The sequence below is a fragment of the Onychomys torridus genome, chromosome 21 (genome assembly GCF_903995425.1).
Source record: "Onychomys torridus chromosome 21, mOncTor1.1, whole genome shotgun sequence".
Lineage (NCBI taxonomy): Eukaryota > Metazoa > Chordata > Mammalia > Rodentia > Cricetidae > Onychomys > Onychomys torridus.
Window position 1 is genome coordinate 25698193 of NC_050463.1, and position 17522 is coordinate 25715714.

The 17522-nt window shown below is 43.9% G+C and overlaps 1 protein-coding gene across 3 annotated transcripts in view; it reads right to left on the reverse strand.

The window, feature by feature from the left end:
- Crim1 (cysteine rich transmembrane BMP regulator 1) overlaps positions 1-17522 on the reverse strand; it is a 176925-nt gene that overhangs the window by 50742 nt on the left and 108661 nt on the right. For all 3 annotated transcript variants that reach the window (XM_036171027.1, XM_036171026.1, XM_036171025.1), the window contains 2 exons: positions 11519-11701; positions 9120-9317 (listed from right to left, as the gene is read on the reverse strand). In XM_036171027.1, the coding sequence (XP_036026920.1) occupies positions 9120-9317; positions 11519-11701 (381 nt within the window). The remainder of the gene's footprint in view (positions 1-9119; positions 9318-11518; positions 11702-17522) is intronic.

Genomic DNA, 17522 nt, shown 5'->3' on the forward strand with positions numbered 1-17522 from the left:
TTTGGACCATGTTAGTGACCGGCCACTGGCGCCTTTCACCTTTGCTGAGTGGCAGACTGAGGTCATTGTTCCAAAGTCTGACTACATCTATGGTGTCTCCAAGAGAACAGAAATCTCTTAGTCGGCAGCTCATCCGGTGAGAGCTGGAACAATGTGGTACGCCTGGCTGGCCTTGTTTTTCCTCTCATGATGGGGGCCTTCACAGATCTGTAGGGACAAGGCCAAACTCATCACAGTAGCATTTACGCTATTTTGGTATCTTCGTGAATAGTTCTGTAATTCTCAAGTGAAAAGAAGATGTGGGAAACTCAGATTTCAAAAACTGTCTTTTGATCTGGGTTTCTGTTGGCCAGTGATCTCAAACTCATGCCAGTGTGAGAGGATGCTCAACTGGTACCTTTATGAATAAGCATCCAAGCATTCTGTCCAAAGAATAATGGTTTGCCCAAAGTATTCCTGGTTTTAGGGCTGTGGAGCCCCCACCCTGATTAAAGCCATCTGGCATAAAGCTCTGTGGAATCTTTTAAAAACCTGGTTCCCAGAAACGATGATGACAGCTTCATGGTTTTGAGGAGATTTGAGCTTGCTGATCCCCCTGAACAGTCAAAGCCCCAGACCATCTGAAACTGACAGCTTATTATCTCTAAACATACTTTAGCCTCACTAACAAATCGAGTCTCTGAACTAGTTAAAAAGTGAGTTGTTATGCAAAGCAATAGGTATCCAACAAGGATGAAAGATCTTCAGCTTTTCCACTACGTGCCAGGCTACCAAGCTCAGGATCAGACACCCAGAGGCCACAGAGACACAAACACATAAACAGAGCTCATGGGATTCGACAATTGAGTCAGCACAGATACCAACTATATCAGGGATGAATACAGACAGGTACAGGGGGCTGGAGAGATGGCTCAGCGGTTAAGAGCATGTGTTGCTCTTGCAGAGAGCCTGGGTTCAATTCCCAGCACCCCCATTTTGGCTCACATCTATCTATAGCCCCAGTTCTAGGGGATCTAACAGGCATGCACAGAACGCACATGCATACATGTAGGCAAAAACATTCATACATACAACATAAAGGAAGTAAATCATTAGAAAGAATCCAGGTACATCATAAAGAGAGAATAAACTGCAGTCACAGATGAGGTCAGCTCTCAGAACATACTTTGTGAGGTCTGATGCTAAGTGAGGAGGGGTCTTATGAACAACTCTTAAATGTGCTCCAACAGACGATGTGGAAAACAGACCCCAAGTACTGCAGGAATATCAAGAGTGCACAAAGACTAAGGATTTTCTTCAATTATTTAATATTGGTACACAAAATCTTATTATTTGTTTTATTTTTGTTTTTGTTTTTGTAGACAGGGTTTCTCTGTGTAGCTTTGGTGCCTTTCCTGCAACTCACTCTAGACCAGGCTGGCCTCGAACTCACAAAGATCCGCCTGCCTCTGCCTCCCGAGTGCTGGGATTAAAGGCAGGCACCACCACCGCGGAGCCACACAAATCTTATTTCCGACGGGTAGTTAGCATAACTTCTGTAGCCCCAAAGGGTTCAGACGCCCAATGATGGCATGGGCCCTATTTCAAATCAACCTGATGAATCCAGGCAATCTCTCAGATGCAAGAGTAAAACCAAAGAGCAAATCACAAGTTGGCCAAACGGTGCATAACCAACTCAAACTAAAACAAACAGACAAGAGCAACAACAACAAAACCTCACTAAACTTGAATCCACCTGAGAGTCCAACCCTTAGTCTTGGAGTGCATGCTGGGAACATCTGAGAGGTGGATATGTACACTGATGCTGTTCCCACCAACTTGGCATCCACTGAAGCACGTGCACATAGGTGGAAACACACCTTCCTTAGGGGATACTCCTTTCCCTTTGGCCTCTGGTACAACAGTGCCGCAGCAGACATTTGAGAGACTGGCTGGCATTTTATTTAGTACTCAGATAAAGCAGAGACCACATTCTATCAAAGCCATTGAGACCATCTCCTGGGGATTGTATCCCGTTTCTCATCAGAGCTCTCATGATGATGTGAAGTAATTTTTTTTTTCTTATAAGGTACACTGAAGGATGTTCCTGGAAATAGCTTAAAACAGAATAGTCATAAGTGGAAACAGAGGCCTAAATTATTAAAACTGAGTTGTATTGGTCCCTGTCTATTTTAAAGTTTCTTTCTATAGGCAAAATTATCCTGGTCTAATTTATTCGAAACCATGTTGAAGGAAATACCTGCACCCATGTTTAATCCATGCCTCTAAGCCTCATAGTAGGTGACTTGGTATGCTTTTAAATAAAAAGTCAAGAGTTGTATTTACAACTAAATATTACTGATAAAAAGTACTCATTTCCTTTCACTTGTTTTTTTTTTTTTTTTTCTGGAGCCGAGGACCGAACTCAGGGCCTTGTGCTTGTAGGCAAGCGCTCTACCACTGAGCTGACTCCTCAACCCCCCAAAAGTACTCATTTCCAATGGCTAGATGCTTGTGTCTACAAAGCAGAGGGTACGCCTCAGGATGTGCAAGCACGCAAGTCAGTCTCAGAAAAGTATCAAAAAAATGACCGAGGTGATTATCTTCCTGGAACAGGCACACAAGTTGCTTGCAGAATTATTTTGAAAGCAGGAATACTTGACTATAGAAGCGCTGCTGTGCTTAAAACCAATTTCATTAGCTAGCCAGACCTTGCAGCCTTGACGGCAGTAAGTAAACACAACCCCAAGAAAAGCGCCACTGTGTGCTTTCAATAGAGACGTGTCATGGACACTCCTTTCCTGAGAGCTGAGGAATACAGTGGTGGCAGATTGGAGGTGAGGATTTTAAAAGTAAGAAGGTCAAATGACACCATCAGCAGCAAAGCCCCATGCCTTTGAGGCTGGAAACTATGGCTACTAGTTAAAATATCAAGTCCTCTTTTGGCAACAAAGCTCAAAGGGGGCCAGTTTTGTCACTGACAAACTGTACTGTAAGGACGACGCTATCTTTCTGTCAAGAGTCTTCAAGCCTTCTCTGAAGGGCATGCCTCCTAATAACCTTCATTAACTTCTGTTTGGTTGCCTAAGAGTTGTCTCTTATCCAAAAAAAGTTTAACACAGTCTCAAAAGAGATTGTGTTTATTTAAGCTTGTTGGAAAAACATTCCTATCATTTCAAGAATGACTAAATATTTTTCATTCACATAGTTTGCATTCCAGACTATGTTTTCCTGCCTCTGTTGATTACATGAAAATTAGCAGGCCAGGTCTGATCTATTAGATGCAATTATTATCTTCCTGAGAAATCCACGAGGCTCTTTAGCAATAATACCCTTTAAGGGAAGGGAGGTGGACAGCAGGGGCAGATCCCATCCCCACATGCTGCTTCTGCCAGGACACAGCCAACTGCCACAAATGCTGGATCTGGGAACTCAGAGGCAGAGCCTAAGCATCAGCTCTGAATGATTTTGAAAGATGCAGGCCCTGGGCAACTTAAGAGTTCAAGGACCACCGCCATTTGTATTTGCCAAGTGCTGATCAGCCCAGGAGTGTCACTCAAATCAAGGCACCCACACACAGAAATGGAGCAGCTGCCTTGGCTGTGAGCAAAGAATAGACAAGCGTTTCTTCCCAGCTCAATGACTTCTGCACATGTTGGTTCCTACTGTTGTATGTGGGAGATCTAAGAACTATCAAGAGTCGCTCATGGAATGTGCAAAATACATCTATGTATAGCTGTGAACATCGTAAAATCTTGACAGTCATACTGAGTCAGATGGGCGGTGTCTTTTATATCCATTTCATCTATATTTGCATACCATTTTAAATATCTCAAGATATTTTAAATGGGCAGATAAAAAACAAAAGTACCAAAAAAATAAAAAATAAAAAAATTCACGACTGAAATGTTCTGGCACTTAGGTTCAAGACCTAGGCTAACACACAGTCATGTGGCATCCAACATATGACCTTATTTGGACAAGCAGAAAATAGACTGTGTTATATTTTAATTTCCATTTATGGAATATATTTCCAGGACATTCAGAGTTAAAAGATGAAAAAGCATGCCTAACAGTCCTGAGGCTATTACGAGTATTTTATTATTCTTGGCTTACTAATAATAGCAGCAAGGCACTGCCACCCATAACTGAGTTCTAATCCCTATAATGTAGCAGAATCTTAATAACATGTGACCTTGTGGCATCTCTTGACTTCACTGCCCTTCTTGGGGGGGGGGGTCAGCCAAACTATCCTTGACTCCCCACTACTGAAGCAGTAACTTAATCATTTGAGATACTGTGCAGTAAGGAACATTATGGGCAAGGCGGGGCTGGAAACATTTTTTTCTTGTTTCAAGGAATTCCCACCCAGATATGTGCCTGGTACAGAATTTTCTGGCAGGCCAGTAGAAATCTCACTCGAAGGGCAGCTTGACTCAACTGTATCGTCAACATTCATGAGAACGGATTATACTACTCCTAAGAAACAGTGAAGATGTTAAGGAAGACAGTGCATCCATCTGACAGCTCACAGACCTCCAGGGAGTTAGAGGAGCACAGTGTGAGATTTCTGATGTTTAGGGGAGGTACCTGGCTAACCCCAGACAGGTAAAGACACGCCTAATGTCTGAACCTCACAGTGTCCTAGGCAGAACCAGGAGCCCCTAAGTAAGACACCCAAGGAAGGCAGGTGCTGGGGAAAATAGTTGATTTTCTGGCTCAATCACATTCCATCTTAAATCTAGGGAGTGTGTGTAGGGAACCCACACAGTGGATTTCTTATTCCACTGCTGTGAGAGTTTATTAAGTCTAGGTGAACGGAATTAGAAGGTCTCCCTGATGTCCAGCAGAGTGCGTGTTAACAACCAACAAGTAACGCTGCTTTAACTTAGTGTGGGGAAAAGTTATAAAAAATACTGAAGCATAATAACAAGATGGACCCTCATGTGCTCAACTTTGAAAACCTACAAATAACTTTGACTTCCTGGCCTAAGACAAACTGGATTTTGCTTTCGTTTCAGAGAAACATAAAAAAAAAAAAAAGAAGAAAATGGAGAGGAAAAGTGAGTTTCACCCAACTCCAAGCACCAAGTTCACTCACTGGCAACTGGAACATCACTCTGAATGCTACCTTTACAGTGTGGACCTAAGCTTTTTAGTTCTTGGAAAGTGATGGAGCCAACTCCAGAGTTGGCTTCAAGGTCGTCAGAGTTATCGGCTCTTCCCCAGAGGAAGCTCTGTGTGAGCCAGGGGAATACTCGGTCACGGCGGTCACCTGGGCGGGTCAACCACCACCCAAAATGAGACAGCAGATAGAGGCTGACTGGAAGGCTTCAAGTCACCCTGTAATTCTTATCTCTTGTACCGGGTGTCACCGCTAAGTGGGCGCCACGCCTGAAACCTGACATGTCACTTACCTTTTTCTTCTTTAGTAAGCATATCACACATCTTAGCACCAGGTTTCCTTCTCTGCCTTATTTTACCTTCAGCTAGAAAAGTTTTCGCTTTTGTTTTTAAAAAGAAAAAAAAAAAAAAACAAAAAAACCCAAAGTTCCATTCTGTCCTTAGGTTCTTCGTGGCATTAGCAATCAGCCTAGGCAGTTTATGTTATGTGATAGTATTGAGAAAATTACCAAGTTATTAAAAACACCTAATTGTGGCAAAAAAAAAAAATATCACTCTTGCCTGTGTAAGTAAGTGAGTAACAATGCAGTGGGGGGCATCTACACACGCATGCAGGGTGCTCTGAAAGCAGTATGTATTAAACAGGACAGTTGGCATTGGGCCTGAGCCTGGGGAAACCTTAATAAAACCTTGAGTTTCTTATGAGGCCATTTCTCAGTTAAAAAGACTCAGACTCAAGGGAAGGATTGGGTTTGCTACTCCATTCTTACTCTCCTTCCTTCCTGCCTCTGCTCATAGTTTTTTTTTTCACTAGAAGAGTTTTTAAGCATCTACTTACATGTAGTCACCACTTAATAACTCAGGAGAACATGGGGAATTCCTTGTCCGCCAGGGATGTGGCCTCTGTGTGGGGTGCAATATATGGTCTGAGGAAGTGTAAGAATAAAAGCCAGTCTGGGCTTTGAGGACACAGTGCTGCTACATGCCTGCTGGACAGCCTAAACAAGATGTAGAACCTCTGAGCTGTGAGCTCTGTGATGACCTAGCACCTGCGCTAAGGACCTTGCAGGATGAGAAGATGTGCTCACTGTACTCAGGCCTGGCACACAGTAAGTGAGCAAGCAATGTAAGTAAGATGGCACTTAGCCCACTGTCCTTTCCACTTTAAATTTTAGATTTAAAAATATATATATACCTGTATTGCAAACCTCATATTTATTCCATGCATGTCTATCCTAGCTCTTTTTGAGCGAAATTAAAAACTAATGAGGCTAGCTGGGCATGGTGGCCAGCCTGGTCTACAGAGCGAGTTCTAGGACAGCCAGGGTTCACAGAGGAAAGCTTGTCTTAAAGAAACCAAACAACCAAACCAAATCAAACCAAAGGAGACTGATGAACAGGAGGAGACGCAGAGAAAAGCCATACAGGAGGATACAATCGGTTCCAAGACTACAGACTGAAATGGCTTGGGCTTATCTGTACGCCCGGATGGGGTGTTGACAATAACTCCGTAAGACTTCATTACAAGAGTACTTAAGTGACAACTTAAAAAGCACTTAAGTACTTCTGAATCGAGTTAGCTGTCAAGTGACAGCCTTGTCTTCAAGGGTTCCCAGATTCGTGTTCTGGTCCTCTGGGAGTAGCCAGTGATACTATGGTGTAACTTGGAAGGTAAGGATCTTTAATAACAAGGTTCTCTCTCTCTCTCTGGAGGTCCTAACACGCTATATTTGGTGGTTTGGAAATTTTGGAAACATTCAAAACCGCAATGCCTGTGTGGGGTTCGCTCTTCAAATTTCACATTCTGAGTACCCCGAGACAAAGTTAAAAAAAAGAGGGTCAACACTCATTACGCAAGTGTGTGTGAGCACAGGAGTTTACTATGGGTCTGAACTGCGTACACGCCAGTAGTTCTGCTTGTAAATGATTTTGGCTGATGGCTCATTTCTAACTCAGTAACATTTTGGGATTTTTTTTTTCTTATTTCATACCATTCTTTTGCTATTCTGAAATCACTCGACATTAACAATACTACGGAATGGCTACCGAGAAGAATGTATTCAAATGTAGACTTTCTTGGACTCTATACAATAAGACCCTCTCAGCTTGTATGATTGTAAAAAATACTTAGTAATGTTTATTATTTATCAGTAGCTTCTCAGTATCAGTCTCTGAAGGTTGACTCTGTATGAAGAAAAATCATTCTGCCTTTATTACGTCTTACGGTGACAACCACGGAGAACCAATACCATCCTTGTGATTTGGCTCAGGTGAAAAACAGGAGAAATACTAGCCCAATGAGTTCTCCGAGGACTAGAAAATGCAATCTTCTGAAAGATCTGAGGAAGATGATAAAGACAAAGAAGGAACCAGCAGGAGCTGCGAGTGAGGTGGACTGCTAAAAACACTGTGTTGTCAAGGCCGAGAGGGCCACCTAGGCAGGAGGCTGCAAAGGCAGTTCTGAAGGTGTCTCAAGGGCACCCTCTCCGGAGTTCTGGGAACCAGGGTAGAGGGTCAATGGGTGATCACACCCCAAATGCTTATAGACATTTCCCGAACTGCAAACGATCTCCTACCCCTGCTACGCCCCTCCAATCTCTCCCTGACAAGGGGCCAAAAGCCAGTACTGAATGAAGATTCACAAAGGAAGGGGAAACACCGGGTGAGGGGCCAGCAGGAAAAGCAAAATAAAAATAGACTTCAGCAATGCCACATGGTCTCTCTGAGCCTTTACTTCCTCATCTCTAAAATGGGACAATAAGGTCTTCGGCACAGCGCCCATTACAAAGGATACACAAAGTTGGGTGCAAATGTCAAGTTCATACCTCACAACACTTCAACACAGACATGCCTTCTCTTCTCCCCAGTTTAACTGAAAATTCAGCCTAAGTGTGCTCTGGGAGGTGTCTTTTTACCTTTGGCTTCTCTAGGCTGCAGGAGGTTCTCCATTAAGCTCTTGGTATTAATGGCCACTCACACTGTAACCCTTTTCTTAAGCTGTCAAGAATCAGGTCACAACTCTGTGCAGATGCCACAGAACCCGAACACGAAGTGATCCAACTAACTGGCTACCCCGACACCTCTACGAGCTAAGACAAAATCAATGGCACCCATACTCTGGTGTAGATGGCAATTAACACACACAACTGGTCCATAAAAAGGAAAAAAAATCCTTCATACTAAAAAAGACCTTAATTAGATCATTTTCTGGAAGAAAGCCTGCCCATTTCTTTTTACATTCTACAGGGATCCATCTTCAACATAGATTTTGGCCTATTTTCATTCATTTTACTATGCAAAATGCTTCTTAAGCATGATCGCCTATTGGCTCTATCAGAATAAAAAAAAATCCAGTCACTTCACGTTTATGAAAACTGACATGGGTGAGTTAAGAATGTATGCAAAGATCTTCTCAGGGTACAGGAAGTGAACTTAATAGCAGCTGGCTCAGAGAAAAGACGCAGTCAATGTGGGGAACTAGGTCATAAGGCAAAGAACTAGAGGAACTGGAAGCCATGGTCATCTCAGCCTTAGCCGTAGACGGGGAGCAGGGTGCTCAGAGTGAGGCACCAGCCAGTGTGAATCACCATTGGGAGTTCTGGGATTTTCTTCTGGCCGTCAGCGCCATGGGGCTATGAAGTATTACAAGTTGAACATGCTGTGTCTGGGTTAGGGCTCTAACGTCCGATTTTATTTCCTTGTCTTGACCTTTGGGTATTAAGTAGGCTTGCAGTGAACTGACTCTGAATGTATGCGTCCTTGCACTGTGTAAAGTGTTCAGACAAGTACATGTGCCATGCTTAAAGTAAAGCCCATGCTACTCACATTTTAAATCTGCAACACTTTCCCCGAATGACGAATTTGGGTTGTATAATAAATTTATCTGCAACCAGTAACAGCACGAAGCACACATCATGCCCGAAGGAAATAAAAAAAGGAAAACAAGACCATCCTGGCGGAAGCTTCCTCCACAGGAGACGTGGTGGCCAGACGCTCATTAGATTTGCAAGGTTTACCTTCACACACGGGGCAACACTCCCCGGGCACCTTCACCGGGTGCATGCAGCTCTGCCCACAGGCTGTGGCCACGCAGTGAGGTTCTCCGTTGATGCACTGGCAGAAGGTACAGTCATCTTCCCGCCACCGGTCCCCGTGGGCACGGATCTGGCCATTGGCATAGCAGCCAGCCGGGTTGTTGTAAGGATAGATGGGATCTATGGGGAAACGTGAGTTCAGCATGAGACTGAGCCTCCCAAACCTGACCTCTGCTTGCACCTGGAGGTGGTTTCCACCAGGTTCTGCCCCTCAATGCTATTCCAACTGTGATCAATGGAAACTGGGGACTGACAGAAAGGGGTCCCTGGGACTCTCTCCAAAGGCAGAGGTCATACAGACTTCCATCGTCTCATCCTGACACTGATGTTAGGAGGGATGTGACCTAAAAACAGGTATGCTGGAAGCATCACTCCTAAGACTGGCAAGCTATGGGGACAGAGACAAGCTCGGTAGTTAGAAAACACAGGTCCATTTTAGGCTCTGAGAAAGTCTTTTGAGCTGCTGAATTAAATATTTTGTGACATCTCGGTTTCACTACCTGGAAAGGAGAAAGAGCACTGTCCACTGCACTCACAATGCTAACTGTTACATCTGGGACTCAGTGAACTGACTGTGGTGGTCTCCACAGGCCAAAGAGGACACTGGGAAGGGGCACAGTAAGTCTCCAATGCAGCCTTCTGTGTGGCAAGGTTTGTTTGGACATTCCATGGGTCACTGATGGCACCCTGGAGGAGGACTGAATTTATACCATTTTCCTTCCCGTCATCTGGGCAGCTAAGTAACAGACAAGGTTGAAAGACAGAATTAGATGAGATTACCATAAAAAGAAATATTATGAAATGATTGACAAGAACATAAAAATAATGGATGCAAAAATAACCTCAAGTATCTCTGTAAGGAGAACCATCGGTAAATCACTCCATTTTCTTTACTAAAAATACATTAAAACTGACGTCAATGGATATGACAAGAGAGCCCAAGTGTAGAGGTTAGTGCTGATTCTAATGAGGCAGAGGGCATTATACATTTTGTATACCAAAAGTTAGATGGAAGTGGTCTACAGACCTCAGGTACTCAAGACTTTCTCAAGTCCTTATAAAAAAGCATTACAGCGCATACTTCATTCTGCTTTGAGCTTGCATCTGAATTCTGGGAGGCTGAGAGGTGATCAGATGTATGCACAGGCAGCTCACTGAGACTATTAACAGAGCTTCCTATCTGGTTTTTACAACGACAACTGTGATGCAGTTTCTGATTCTACACGAACTAGGGTCAGCTAGAGAGCAATCAGTTGGGAAAGTTAAAAGTTTGAGGTGATTTTCTCTTTTTTAAAACCTCAGCAACACATAAAAAAAGTGAATTACTTTTCTCCTGTCTTGACTAAAAAATATATATATATATATTTTCCAAGCAAGGAAAGGACACATTATTATAAACAACTGCTCAGGGTTAGGAATAGAGTTGCCCTACATTAGATATTTCAGGTTTTCAATACTGTGTGATAAATGAAAACACAAAGGGATTTTAAGGAAACAAGTATAGAACTGAACAGGCCACCTTATAAGCAGGGCAGAAAGACTTTGGACTAAAAGTCTGTGACCCAGTCAGGACAAGAGGTTCATGTGACCATTGCTTAGGACACTATGTGTCAGATGATGCCATAGGCTCTTTCAGGCCCTAGACCATTGCTTCCTTGCTAACCTGGGTAACCTATGGCTTTTCTGAACTTCAGTTTCCTGCTGCTTCAGCGGGTAGGGTGTAGTGGATAAGAATTGGGTGCCATTCTGAAATTTCATTACTTATGGCAAGCAGAAGTGGGAGGAATCTGCGGGAGAAACATGCAGATACTCCCGCTTGAAGAAGAGGGGAATACAGAATCCACAGGTCCCTAAATGTCACACCTGAGCTGCAGCTCCAGCCACACCCAGTCTACAACCTGACTAATCAGCACGCCTTTTCCAAGCAGAAATGGCAGCAGGGTCCTGGTTCTGAGCTGACTGGCTGAGACGGATGGTGACCGGCCATCCTAACTGGAGCTGAGCAATCCAAGGACCAATTCTAATGCTAAGGTGTAGACAGCCTTGGTTCCTAGGGCTTACTATGTCACCACGACAGCTGCAGGGCAGCAACAGGAAGCAACCGGAAATGACAGGTCAGCTTGCAGAGCCTGTGACCACTGATGGTGCCCCAAATGGAGCTTTCCTGGGGGAAGTACTTCCACATATTCTACTAGGCACTATCAACATTCTAAAAGACAGACCATGGGGCCATTAGAAGGGGATTTAAGATTCCTCAGAATTACATCAGTTTTGAAACAAAAGCTCTGACCCTTCAGCCCCTGGGGAGCTATGTCCCCTACCTTCACACACAGGGCAGCACTCCCCTTCAGGCACATAGTATCGTTCACAATTCAACTCCCCACACTGAGCAGTGAAGCAGATGGAGACGCCCCCTTGGCATCGACAGAATCGACAGTTGTCCATTCGAAACATGTCGCCGTCGTAATACTCCACGCTGTTGAATACGCAGGCTGGCTTAGTTTCTGCAAAGAGTCAAGACAAACAAGGCATGGGCAAGAGGGCAGAGCGCGTGGGGCCCCACCCACAGACAAATGCACGTGACTAAGGGAGGCTAAGAGCGGGAGACATCAGCCTACCTGGGTTATACAAGGAACGCCAAGTGGTCAGCTCTGAACACAAATACATACAAGTAACACTAGCTGGACTGAGTAGGTCGTATGTATTTATTTAGGCGCACACACACACACACACACACACACACACACACACACACACGCGTGCTTGCCAATGATTTCATGAGGAGTAAGGTGGGAGGGGAGAGATGCATAGGAGGGGTCTCAAGGAAGAATGGGAAGGGAGGAAATGATGTAACCCTATTTTAATAAAAGAAACTCAACAAAACAAGGCCCATTTGAGGTCATTTTTGAGTGGTGTCTTTGTACATTTTGAAATAGCCTCTAGAGTGTTCTGTCAGCAGGAAGTTATAATTTGATGGAAATGTACTAAACTGAATTTAACCCTCACAGAGGGACTAGCGCCCAGTAAAAACAAAACACACAGTCATCCCATTCACACAGAGGAACTGAAATGCTCCTTGGCAAGATCTATCCTGACTTCCTCCACCTCATCACAGGTAACCCTCTAAGACCATGACACTTGTATGCAAGACTGTATTTTACTAATTCTCTGTCTTTGAACAAGGATCCTGTTTTCTTTTCTTTTCTTTTTTTTTTTCCAGAGCTGAGGACCAAACCCAGCGCTCTACCACTGAGCTAAATCCCCAACTTGGATCCTATTTTCATACTGGCTTTTTGCTTTGCTTCCAAAGATTTGGTTAGGCTCATCTGCTCAGCTCTTTGTTTCCCTTCTTGGCTTAATAATCAATAACTAATTATTAGTGCTAGGCCAGTAACACCCATTACCTCATTTAATCTCAATACAAAGATATGAGGCAGGTATGGTCACGAGGGAATTCTAGATCATTTGTCTCAAAAATACATCCTTAGAAAATGGTAGAACTGCAAACCATAGTCCTTGAGCTGAAATCTTGCATTCTACATTCCATCCCATGGTTACTTCTGCTAAGGACTTAACAGTTTCATATTCAAAACTCTCAGTAGGAGACCAATGACAAAGGACACCATCAGAAAATAAAACCACAGGTCAGTGTCTCCTGTGAACTGAGACAAACATTCTCAAAGACGCTACTAGCAGACCACATCTTACAGCTATAAAAGGGGCTAAATACTATGATGAACTGGTATTTATTATGTAGTGCAAAGCTGGTTCAATTATTCAAAAATAAGTTCCTTTTAATAAGACATGTCAACCTAATAAAGGACAAGAACTATTTTCTTACATTTTTTGCAGAATAAACATCTGAAGGAATCCAGAACTCTTCCATTATAAAAACACTTAGCAATAAGGAGTAGGAAGAAACTTTGTTAACTTGATAAACAGTGTTGCTTTGCTTTGGATACCAAGTGTATTCTTAGTCCCACCACCACCCAAGGACCGTGTGTGGAGACTCTACTGAGATACACATGGCTTGTAAAGACGTGGACTTTATCAACTGGTTGATCCATTAGGTTTACAGCTGAATGGACTATTAGTGGAGCCTTGCTGGAGGAACTGGGGCATGCCTTTAAAGGGTATATCTTGTCCCTGGAGCCTTCCCCTGTCTCTCCCTTCTCTGGCTGCTATATCCTTTCTGTCATGAGGCTACTGTCTTGCCACAGCCCTAAGAACAATAGGCCAGGCCACCGTGAACTTGGAACCACGAGCCAAAATAAATCTTTTCTTTCTAAGTTGTATTTCTTAAGTATTTTTTTTAATCACATTGGGAAAAAAGCTAACACAAGGGTCTACAAGGACTCACAGATAACATACTTAGTAATGTTGGAAGACTTAACTTTCCTCCCCTAAGACCAAGAAGAAGACAATGATGTCTGTTCTTAGAACATCAGTTTAACATTATAATGCCAAGGTAATTAGGGAATGGAAATAAGTAAAAAGCATCCACAGTGGAAAGGAAGACATAAGCCTATCTCTAGAAGCACACACCATGATCTAAAAAAAAAAAAAAAAAAAAAAAACCACAAAAAACAGAAAAAAAACAAAACAAAAAATTCACTGAAAATCTACCAGACATTATAAATAACTTCAGCAAGGTTACAGGGTACAAATTGCAATATAAGAACATTGAATTTCTACACACTACCAATAAACATTCAGAAAATCAAGTTTAAAAGTCCCATTTTCCAATAGAATCAGAAAGAATAAAATACAAAAAATTTAAGTACAAAACTTACACTCTGGTCAACTACTTAAATTAAAAAGTTCTAGATAAAACAGACACAGGCTGAAAAACAATACTGTTAAGAGGAAAATATTCCCTAAGTTCATCTTATATTCAGTGTAACTCCACAATCCAAGCTCATTCTTTTGTCTACACTGACACTGTGGTCAGAAAACTCACATGGCAACGTAAGGGAAGAAGAATCGACAAAATCATCTTTAAAAGAAGAACAAAGTCTGACACTTCACACTTCCTGATTTCCAAACGTGACCTGATGCTAGAGAGACCAAGACAGTGTGGTGTCGTCATAAGGACAAGACAGGACACTTCTGAACTGAGAATTCAGAAAGAAACCATCAGCATGACCCTTTTTGACAACGGTGCCAGGACAATTTGAGGAGAGGAAGGAAGGAAAAAATGGTGCAGAGACAACCACATATCCACATGCTAAAGAATGGAGACCAATCGGCTATGCCACTAGCAGTGTATTCAATGAGTTACTAGGGGAATGAGTATTCTTTCCAGACTTCAACATCAGGTCAACTGTGAAAGGACACTGGGCTCTGGCAGGCCTTGCCCTTCTCCCCTATTCCCTCTGCCTTGCTAAAAACCGTTAGATTACATTCCTACCAAGGTCTAGTCCCTTATTTGGCCACTTCCTCCTCCTGAGGCTGACTACCAAAGTTAAGCAATCAAAAGCCCCCTTTGGTTTACCCAATTAACACGCCCTATTAAAATTAAGCATCTCAGCCTAATACAGGGCTTCCTCCTTTACCTTTATACACTGCCATTTGCCTATGTGCCACGTCTGTCCCCTCTCTATCCAGAGGCAGTCCGCTGTCCTTGGGGACAGACACCCCTGCCCCCTTCCCCTTGTCCCTTCTCTCTGTCCCCTATCCCCTTCACCATAGCATCCTAGCCCATCCTAACACAGACTTCCTCTTCTTCTCCTCTTAAAGTTACACCTGCAAGGTCACTGGCTGCTGTTTCTCTGTCAGAGTCAGAAAGCGGCCACTTGAACTTTTCTTCCCACTTAATAAAGGATCTCTCGCCGAGTGGCAGTGGCATCCGCCTTTAATCCCAGCACTCGGGAGGCAGAGGCAGGCGGATCTCAGTGAGTTCAAGACCACCCTGGGCTACAGAGAGAGATCCAGAAAAGGCGCAAAGCTACACAGAGAAACCCTGTCTTGAAAAACCTAAACAAACAAACAAACTCGGTGGAAAGAGGTGTTGGGGTGTGGTTTGTGCTGAATTCAGGGTTGGGAGGGAGTCCCTGATGTGCGAGGAGGTCCCTTTCAACATCCATTCAGACTGGAAAAAAAGTAAGCCAACCAATATTAATTATTTAGCTTCGTTAATTCACCAGAGAGGTGAAGCCACACATCTCAGGGCAGGGTCTGAAAGAGGAAGGAATGAAACTCTGGTCATGCACAGAGCTGCCGCGGGGTGGTTTTCAAGGTGATGTGTGTAGAAGCTTCCAGGGAAGAGACTTGATTGACAGGAGAATGGGGACAGTTAGTCAACCAGCTAAAAGCACCAACGGGGATGAGGGGGCCGGGGTCAAGCTTAAGAGAGACGGAGAGTCTCCAAAATTACAGTCCCCCAAACCACCTTTACGGTAAGCCTTTCTGGGTTAGAACAAAAGAAAACCAATCGGCAAAATGAAGTCTTGACGTTTGACGTTGAAATTAGTTAGTAAGAGCTTTCCAAACATATGCATGATAAAAAAAGCTGCTGGTGGTCATTGGAGGAGCCCAATTACTTCTTCCCTTGTTGATGATGGATGTGAACCTTAGTTAGGGTGATGAAGAGCTGGCCACTCCCCTCGACAGGAGCAGAAACAGTACCAAGGTGGGCTTTGCACTCCTCAGTATGGAAGTGTCTCTCAGTGACATGTGCTTTGTGTCGGGCAATTTCATTTTCTTTCTTTCTCCTGCCCCGTCCCCCCCACCCCACCCCAGCTGAGGACCGAACCCAGGGCCTTGCACTTGCTAGGACCACTGAGCTAAATCCCCAACCTCTGTGTCAGGCAATTTCTACTTCTGTATTCCATGAGCTTTTCTTCCGCCTCACATCCCATAGCTCTTGAAAGAGGGAGCTGTACTATAGACTCCTGGAGGACTCGAGTTCGGATTGGCTGAAGGTGACCGGTAAACCAGGGAAAGGCTGAAACACGGAACTTCATAGGAAATGTGAGAATGGAGGACCACCCCCAACCCTGCCCAGGTCTGCTCCTGCTGCATTTTTTTCTTCAGTTGTAGTGGAGGGCAGCTTCTATGCTGCCACGGGTTTCTTTCCACTGTGGGGTGACCTGTGCAGGGAGCCGAAGGAGTGACAGGCGTGTGATGGGGTTGGAGGGCAGCTGGACAATCTCTCCCAGTGTCCCTCTGACTGATAGAATTAGACTGATATAATTAAAAGACCAGGCACAAAGGCTTCCAAGTACCTGAAGGGGATACTTTTCTACTGGATACTTCCGTCTATGCCACGGGATGCCAAGGAAACAGGAATTTAGAACGGGGGGGGGGGGGGGACAACAATACTTAAAACACCACCAAAAGCCCCTCATGAACACTAGCTTACTAAGGCTCTGGGGAACAACAGGAGTGTTCAATAAAGAACACCCCAAACAGAGTCTTTCCTTCAAACAGCTGGAGTCTCTGCATTTCTGTACTGGAAGACACTCTGAGCTTGGGCCCTTACTGCCCATAACTGCCATCCAGACAGGGGGTTCTTCACAGATGCCCTTAGTCACAGCTTTCTTATTAACACGTTCCAGATTGGGTTTGTAGACCGACATCTTATATGATGAGAAAGCTGATTTTGAGTGTGTCTTTCCTGTGCATGACTTTATTTCCGACGTCCTGGTCTTAATTGAGACCTTTAAACGTTACAGTACGTTCAAACTGTGTCCTTTCATACTGCTGGGAGATCAGCACCGCAGGGACAGTCAGATGTCTGGAATGGTCCAAGAACAGACTAAAAACACAAGCCACACTGCATCCTGCCGCCTTCCTATGAATTTAGTCTATGCCCACCTTAAATGGCTCCAGGTTAATCCTGTGCACACAAGTCCGTACCCCCCCCCCCCCCCACACCTTCCACCACTCTTGGCATGCCTGAGAAAAGTGAAGCTCTCTTCCTGTTATTCTGGTGACAGATTCTTACATTGTTGAACATGGAGTGACCTCAAATTATACTTAGCCTTACTCAGTATGCCCAGTATTAAAGAACGTAAGGCTGAAACGATTTCTGGAAGTTTCAACTGATATGTTTCCAATACCATAATACCACTGAATTACTTGGGGAATATATTATATAACTAAGTCACCCTGGAGGAGTCCGTTGATGATGATATCATTCACACCAAATATTCTATTTATCTAGGTGTCTCGAGTACACACCGGGAAGCTGTGTGTCTAAGCATGACTGCTGGTTACTTCCACATTCTACTACAGCTTGTGTCTCAAGAGCCAGAGCCTATGGACTGAGAGGTGGGACAGGCGTACGATGGCAGGGGAGATTTGGGCACAACGGAGCAGACA